This window comes from Anolis carolinensis, chromosome 6 (genome assembly GCF_035594765.1).
Source record: "Anolis carolinensis isolate JA03-04 chromosome 6, rAnoCar3.1.pri, whole genome shotgun sequence".
Lineage (NCBI taxonomy): Eukaryota > Metazoa > Chordata > Lepidosauria > Squamata > Dactyloidae > Anolis > Anolis carolinensis.
Genome location: NC_085846.1, coordinates 88,744,834 through 88,753,214, shown reverse-complemented (window position 1 = coordinate 88,753,214; position 8,381 = coordinate 88,744,834). Strand labels below are relative to the sequence as shown.

The following is an 8,381-nucleotide window of genomic DNA, read 5'->3' as shown; positions in this document are numbered from 1 at the left end:
ATATACATGTGAGCTAAGGCTAAAAGGATTAGCTCTGAGGATGAAAAGGAGATAATTACAGCTCAAGCAGGCCTTCACCTCTGTACACTGGAAGTTTACCTAGGTTTGGAGTTTCTACCAATGAAGGCCCTTTTCTTTGCACAACACTCTTCCCTTTTGCTTGTCTTATATATTATAGGCACTGTTACCACGACTGGAACAACCTTCTGGAAGAACTCCGACATCTAAATAAACTGTTGGAATTTAAAAACCATGTAAAGACCTATCTGTTCCGGCGGGCCTACCCAGACAATCTTTAATCATGAATTTTAAGTGTCCTGTGTTTGGGCTCTGTTTTGTGTTTTAGTATGTATTTTGTAGAGATACATTTGGGTGTGTAACTTGTATGGAGGTACGTTTTAGTGTGTGTTTTTGTAGTGTTTCTGCTGTGCTTATGTATTTTGTTTGGTAACCCGCCTTGAGCCACGAGGAGGGGCGGGTAAGAATTATTATTATTATTATTATTATTATTAATGCGAATCAGTCAACTGTCTGCATGGACTTCATTGCTATTCCGTTTTCTTTGTGCTCTATGGACAGCTGCCTATCACCAAAGGTAGCTGATGATGGTCAGGAGCTCTTCAGAGCTCCATACCACTCCAGCAGCAACGATGGGGCAGCAAAAGGTGAGGAGACCATCCAGTAATGTCAAACTAGTCTTGGCCCTGTTGGATGGTCTGGACATGACTCTGATACTACAGTGGGATGGAGATGGGCACTCCCAGGGTTTTGGACTAAAAAGCATGTGTAAATATTCCCGTCATGAGGTATATGAGGCTGAGAGAATGAATGAATCCACTCCAGCCACCTAAACATGAGAAAACTTCCTTTGAGTCTCATTGAGGCATTTTGAGTCTCCTTTATGGAGAAAAAGTGGGGTATAAACATAATAATAACAGCTTCCTAATTGTCAAGAGCAATGAAACACTCTGCCCCGTGGAGGTGGAGGCTCCTTCTTTGGAGACTTTTAAGCAGAGGCTGGATAGCCATCTGTTGGGGGTGCTTTGAATGCAATTTTCCTGCTTTTTGGCAGGGGGTTGGACTGGATAACCCATGAGATAACTTCCAACTCTATGATTCTATGATTATACCTTCCTGTTCGGAAATGGAATATACTGCCTTGGAACATGGTGCCGTCTCTCCATCTCTGGATGTTATTACACAGAGGCAGAATGACCATCTGTTGGGGGTGCTTTGATGGTGTGTTCCTGTATGGCAGAATGAGATTGGATTGGACGGCCTTTGTGGTCTCTCCCTGTTTGATGATTCTAACTGCAGTGGGTTCTGGAAGCCATATTCAGGCAGCTGGAGCCATACCGTTTTACATTTTAATGTTTTGTTTTCAGATTGTTTTGAAAAATAAATCCAGCATTGACAAGAGCAATTAATTTAAAGCTGAGAAGGGAGTGAGGAGACAGAAGCATTTGCAAGGAAGGGATAAGATTTTAAACAGACTCAAATAACAGGGATGAAACAAGAGAGTAGGAGCATTTGCATAGTATTTGCGGCAGCGAGCCAAGGTTTACCCGTGCCGAGGTGTGGCAAGTGTTATTCAGTCTCTAATTTGAAGATAGGGTTTTCAGAGGCCTGCCAGGTGTGCTTTTGGATTTGGCTGGCCACATGTGTTATGCAGCTGTGAACCAGTAAATTCAACAGGAATTTCCACATAGCCATTTAATCCATTTCAGGATTTGGCACCACTGAATTTTGTTGTTTATTCGTTTAGTCGCTTCTGACTGTGACCTCATGGACCAGTCCACATCAGAGCTCCCCGTCAGCCCTTGCCACCCCCAGCTTCTTCAACATCAAGCCAGTCACTTCAAGGATAACATCCATCCATCTTGCCCTTGGTCGGCCTCTCTTCCTTTTTCCGTCCATTTTCCCCAGCATCATTATTTTCTCCAAGCTTTCCTGTCTTCTCATGATATGGCCAAAATACTTCCATCTTTGACTCTAATATCCTTCCCTCCAGTGAGCAGCTGGGCATTCTTTCCTGAAGTATGGACTGGTTGGATCTTCTTGAGGCCCAAGGCACTCTTAGAATTTTCTTCCAACACCACAGTTCAAAAGTGTCTATCTTCCTTCACTCAGCCTTCCTTATGGTCCAGCTCTCACAATGGGGAATAGCATTGCTTTAACTATGCAGACCATTGTTGCCAGTGTGATGTCTGGACTCTTTACTATTGGTCATGGCTGGATGTTTCTTCCAGCAATTTTGACTCCAGCCTTGGATTCCTCAAGCCCTGCAGGTCATAGGATGTGTTCTGCAATATTATTTTATTTATTTATTTCATCATTTCTATCCCGCCTTTCTCACACGATGGGACTCAGGGCAGCTTACAAAACTGGCAGAATTCGATGCCAATATACAACAATACAAAATAATAAAACATAAGCAATTAAAAACAGATTAAAAACAATACAAGTGGAATAGGTAGGATGAGAGTAATACCTTGGCTCATTGATATGAAACAGGCCTGGGCAAACTTAGGCCCTCCAGGTGTTTTGGACTTCAACTCCCACAATTCCTCACAGCCTCAGGCCCCTTTCCTTTTCCCCTCAGCCGCTTAAGCTGTTTTGGACACATCTAAGGCTCCCCCTCGTTAGGATCACATCACGTTTTTATATGATTACAATCCTCAGATATTTAATTGAATTTCTCCGCCTCAGAGAGAAACCAACGCCCAGCTAAAACCTCAACCACCCTTCCCAAAGGGCTGGAGAGGCTGCAATGCCACCGCCCAAAGAGGGAAGCCTGAGGGCGGTTCCAGAACGAGTGGGTGGGGGAAACTGCCGCGGCGCGCGCGAGAGAGAGATGGGCGTGGCCAACGGCTTCGGGCACGCGGGCGACAGGCTGACAGGATCACGCGATTCGGCACATTGCTGTAACTGGAGCCGCAACGCACGCGCCGCTCGTCCCGGCGGGGCGTGGCTAAAGCCGGCCAAATCAGGGCGGGGGTTGGAAAGGAGGGACGTTGGGCAGACTGCTCTCGCGGGCGTCGTTTGAATGCGGTTGCTAGGAGACGGGCGCGTGCCATTGGAAGCGCCGCGGCGGTTAATAGCGAAGGTCCAACGGGACCCTGGAGGAAGAAGGCCACGCCGTGTGTTGACAGCCCGTTTTTTCCCCCTGTTTCTCATTTCTGGCCGCTCCCTCGCTCGCCCTGACGGAAAAGAAACGGGTAAGATTTTTCAATACGGATCCCAACATGGCTACAGGTGGGAGGAGGAGTGGCGAGGGAAGAGTAGGTCCATTCCTTGAACGTCCAGGGCTTTCGAGTAGGGGGCGCTAGGAGACCATAGCGCTGACAGAAAAGAGGGGGAGATGTGGGACTGGTAGTGAGGCCTAGCTTCCCCCTTCCTCGTCAACGGGTTGAGGTGACTGACTTTCTGCCGGGGAAAGGAAGAAGGGGGTCCCATGGCTTTAGAGGCCGTGAAATTGGGGGTGAAATTGAAGGGCTGCCGCCTCTTCTGAGCGGACAGCAACGAGGGGAAGGTTCCTAAAAACAAAACCAGGCCGAAGACTCCCCTCTCCTTTCTTCAGGACCTCCATCCTTAGGCCTTTCTTCCCGGGAGGCCTGGCATTACGAGCCAGAGGGGGGTCTTTGGGCCCTTCCACACAGCCAGGAATATCAAGGCAGGACTATCCCACAATATCTGCTTTGAAATATGACAGCGTGGACTCAGATAACCCAATTCAAGGCAGATATTGTGGGATATTCCTGCCTTGATATTCTGGGATAAAGGGCTGTGTGGAAGGGCCCTTACAAGTCTTCGAGCTGTATCAAAGAGCCCGGGGCGCAGTTTGTACAGAACTAGGCCACAAGATATCGAAACACTTCAGAATGCACTTCAGTCATGGCTGTGCCGAGGCCGCGATTTATTAGATGTGGTTCCAAATATTCAACAGACATCTGCCTTGGCCCTCGGTAGCCTTGCCAGCTTGGCAGAAGCTGTAGTTAAAGGAGATATTGTTCCGCAGCTTGTGTGTTCATTGCCTGAGGAGAATCGTTTCTCTAAGGAAGCTGCTGTATTTGTATTAAGAGCAGTTGGAAAACATTTCCCTCACCTAGCCCAGGCTATAGGCGACTGTGGACTGAGTCCCTTTTGAGGTTTAAAGGGGTCGCACGCTCTCTCTCCCCCCCCTCCCCCGGTGCGGCGAATGGATCAAGTGTAGGGAGGAGGCCGGCTGTGGGGAAGATTTCCTCCCGCCTTCCCGCAGTTTCGCGGTGACCAATGAGAGGAGAGGAACAGCCCGAGCGGCGGTTGCCCGGGCCAATAGGAGAAGAGAGCACCTTGAGGGCGGGGTTGTCTCTCGCCCTGCCCCTTGGCCAGCTTTCGTCCAATAGGAGCGTGGATTTGTGTGCGAAGGGGCGGAGAGAGCGCAGGGTTCGGGGATTGGGAGGGAGGCGCGGCCCGACTAAGGGCACTGGCGCGCCTTTGCTGCAGCAGCGGTGGAGGGAGCTCCTCGAGACGTCTTGAAGGGGAACGCGTTTGCAAGGATTGGCCAAGGGAGTGGCGAGCTTTGCATCTCCTGCCGCAAACGCGTTCCGCCCTGATCTCCCTCTCGCGGGCCCGCGATCGTGGTGCCAACCTGACCCTGCTGCGTTTCTTCCGTTCCCAGGAAGGGTTTGCGACTGGGGAAGCCGAGGCCAGAAGCACCAGCGGCGGCGGCGGCTTGAGGCGGCGGCGGCGGGCCCCTGGTGCCCCCTGCTCGCCTCAGGCCCCTCCCCTGCGATGGGGAATGGCCTGTCGGAGCAGACGCCGATTCTATCCAGCTTGCCTTCTTTCCAGTGCTTCCACATCGTGATCCTGGGCCTGGATTGCGCTGGCAAGACCACCGTCCTCTACCGGCTGCAGTTCAACGAGTTCGTCAATACCGTCCCCACCAAAGGGTTCAACACGGAGAAGATCAAGGTGACGCTGGGCAACCACAAGACGGTCACTTTCCACTTCTGGGACGTTGGGGGCCAGGAGAAGCTGCGGCCCCTGTGGAAGTCCTACACCCGCTGCACCGACGGCATCGTCTTTGTGGTGGACTCTGTGGACGTGGAAAGGATGGAGGAGGCCAAGACAGAACTGCACAAAATCACCCGGATCTCGGAGAACCAAGGGGTGCCTGTGCTCATTGTGGCCAACAAGCAGGACTTGAGACACTCGCTGTCGCTCTCGGAGATGGAAAAGATGTTGGCCACCAGTGAGCTGAGCTCCTCAACTCCCTGGCACCTGCAGCCAACCTGTGCTATCATAGGGGATGGCCTCAAAGAAGGACTTGAGAAGCTGCATGATATGATAATTAAGCGAAGGAAAATGCTAAGGCAGCAGAAAAAGAAGAGATGAACAAGCTCTGACCATGAGGGGTAAAATTCCCTTTTGGCATTTGACTAAAACAGTTTCCAGGACCCAGCCTGCTTGTTTGGATCCTGTACTGCCTAAATAACAAACACTCAGTCTGGTGGGAAGCTTTGCAGACACAGACCCTTTCAATGGTTTCCCTAAAAGTTTTTGTTTTGTTTGGGGCACGCAAAAAAAAACAAACAAACCCAACACAAAGAAACATCCCTTGTTGCATAGTACAAATTAATCACGAATCAGATGGGTGGGTAAATGTGACCTGGATATCTAAATAGCCAAATAAAAAAATGAAGAGTGTTCCGCTTGGTGGTGTAGTCATATGTTTGAGAGTGCCTTTGCAAGTCAAATTGCATTGGTGGCATTCAGTGTTTTTCAGCTGCTTGTATAAGTGGAGTGTTTAGATGAAGATATACAGCTTTAAAATAGTATCCTTTTAACATATATGGAGCTAGAAAACCATTATTTAAAGAGGCTGTGAATGTGGAGGGTTTTTCAATAAAAGGTTGGCTGTATGGTATGCTTTTAAACTGATTCGCTTAAAATAACACTGGGAGCTCAGATAATTTCAACTATCACAACTTTGTTATGTTATCTGTAGCTTAATAGAGGAAAAGGTATGGAATATGTAAGAGCATGGATGAGTTTCCTGATAATGTAGCATGTCTTGGTGTGTAGGGGTTCTTTAGAAATAGCTGTACATCGTCAAACAGTGCAAATCAGGTTTGGACCATACTTGTTTATCCTAGGGAGACATATTCTAGAAAGGTTGCTCTCCTAGGAATTTTCTGAACAATTAAGAGAAACATAAACTGCTACCATAAGGGACTTGGGTTTCAAGATATAGTGCAATAGTACCTTTAAACAAAATTTATGGCAATAAAATTTGATCACATTAACTTTAAATGAAACTGAAGTAAGCAGAATTACATGTCCCATGTGCCCAGTACTGTTAAAACGTACTGCCAGGATTTATTATTCTTGCAGTACTTTTAGGAATGTATGGAAGCTTTATACACTTGAAAATTGTGACACTGTGGGGAAAAAACCAAAAGTTCAAAGATGACCTGTGTCTGCTCTAATTATACTTTAAGCTTTCCTTGTTTACATTCATGTAAGCAGTGTTAAATAAAGGGGTGGAACTGCACATGATTGAAATAAGTGTTTTTAACTGGTACACTTTCTAAAACTGGTCAACTTGGGTAGCAGGTTAAAGGGCTAGAGTAAAGCCTGTGTTAATCTACTGGTGCTGTGAAATGCTATAATAATGACATTGTAAGATGAGGGGAGAAAACTTAAAAATCCTCTCCTTGGCACAACCAGTAAAGTCTGTGTTGTCTTATCTACCACCTGTAGATCAGGGAGAGATACACTTTTGAATGTCTAGAAGTACAACTTGTGTAAAATCAAATTTTATAGCCAGAAACTGCTTAGAAGGTAACCAAAAATGCACCTTAGTGTTTCCAATACTGAAAATGACAACTTTTTTAAACAAATAAATAAATAATGAAATCCTGGTCCTTTTTGAAAGAAATGAAGTAGCTTCCAATGGAGCTTTTGTATGGTGGTTATATGTAACTGCACTAGTGACAGTAAAAGTCACTTAATGTCTATATTTATATAAATGTGGATAACTTCCTAAACCTCCGTAAACTCAACTCTAGATGAGTTATTGGCAACAGAAGTTGACAACATTTTACTTTGCGGATATTGCTTTTTATCAGAACTGTCTGCATGAAATTGAACCCTTTATTCATGTGAGATTTGTAATATGTGACTATATTAAAAAATCACAGGTATCTCATTAAAAACTTAATGGCAATTTGTATTATGTTCCATATGTTTTACAGTAGCCATGTATTTTCATAGTGTTTAAGATTAGTGCAAATGCTATAAAAAGTGTGACATGCTTTGCTATGGCTTTGGCACAGTCCAGCAACTTTCTTCATAGCTATGCATGCAGTCTCGAGGCCTTGTCTACACAACTGAAGACACAGGTGGTAACTACAAGTGATCCATTCATTCTGTAACAGCATGTACATTTCCAGAAGGGCAAATGGAAATTACTTTTACCCTCAAATATTTAAGTTGAAGGTAGTTTTTCAGGTACAATTTTGGAGTTTTAATGACTGTAATCACAGCATTTGAGTGCTGTCTAGTTGAGACTACCTTGCTATCACAGATTCTCCCATGGACGTTTTATGTGCATCCAATATGTAGAGGGTCAAAAAATGTTAAGAGATGCCAACATTAGTTTGCACTATACTTGTGTATCTCATTGCTGTTATTACTCTTGTGTACTTTTAGGCCACAGAAGCATTTTTATAGTCTTGCATGTCCCAACTATGTTATACAGTATTCATGAAAATGAAACTATCAGATATTAGTGATACTTTATTAGTGTTGGGGGATTTAACTGTATTTTTGCTTTCCTAAAGGTGTGTCCTTTTAAAACACAGTTGTGGGATTTCCCAGGAGGGAACTCACCTGCACTCAGATAGAGTCACCATTGGAAAAGATTGGCTGCTTTCTTTACTTAATAATAATAACTTTATTTGTAACCTTCCCTATCTCTCTGAGGGGACTCAGGGCTGATCCCACTTCCCCTTTGTGGGAGGTGCTAAACCTGGCACAATATCTATTTACTGTTGCAGTGAGCGTACTTGCTAGTAGCACAAGATGGCTACTGTTCAGTAAAACCATTCTGAGCAAAAGCCAGAGTTCCTGTGATTTAACTTCCAGTTAATTGTCAAAAGAAGATAAGCCTGCCCAGTCAACCTTTTAGTGAACTGGGAAAGCATTCAGAGTAGTTCTTGTATGGTTCTGCATGGTTCTTCTATAGTTCTGCATTTTTAACAGCAACTTTAGAGCCACAGTTTTTATAGGAGAGGGCAAGGACAGTTTTAAAACAGTATACTTTTAAAACTCAGTATACTTAATTGTTTGCTCATTAGTTTTACAAGAACTCAGGACAGCAGGATTCTTTTCTAAAA

The 8,381-nt window shown here is 45.5% G+C and overlaps 1 protein-coding gene across 1 annotated transcript; it reads left to right on the top strand.

Moving 5' to 3' along the window:
* The first annotated feature begins 2,971 nt into the window (after positions 1–2,971).
* On the top strand, positions 2,972–7,210 carry arl4a (ADP ribosylation factor like GTPase 4A). The gene is made up of 2 exons (XM_008112601.3): positions 2,972–3,218; positions 4,661–7,210. Exons 1-2 carry the CDS (start codon positions 3,047–3,049, stop codon positions 5,374–5,376), a joined length of 888 nt encoding a protein of 295 aa, XP_008110808.2. The 5' UTR covers positions 2,972–3,046; the 3' UTR covers positions 5,377–7,210.
* The last annotated feature ends 1,171 nt before the right edge of the window (positions 7,211–8,381 follow it).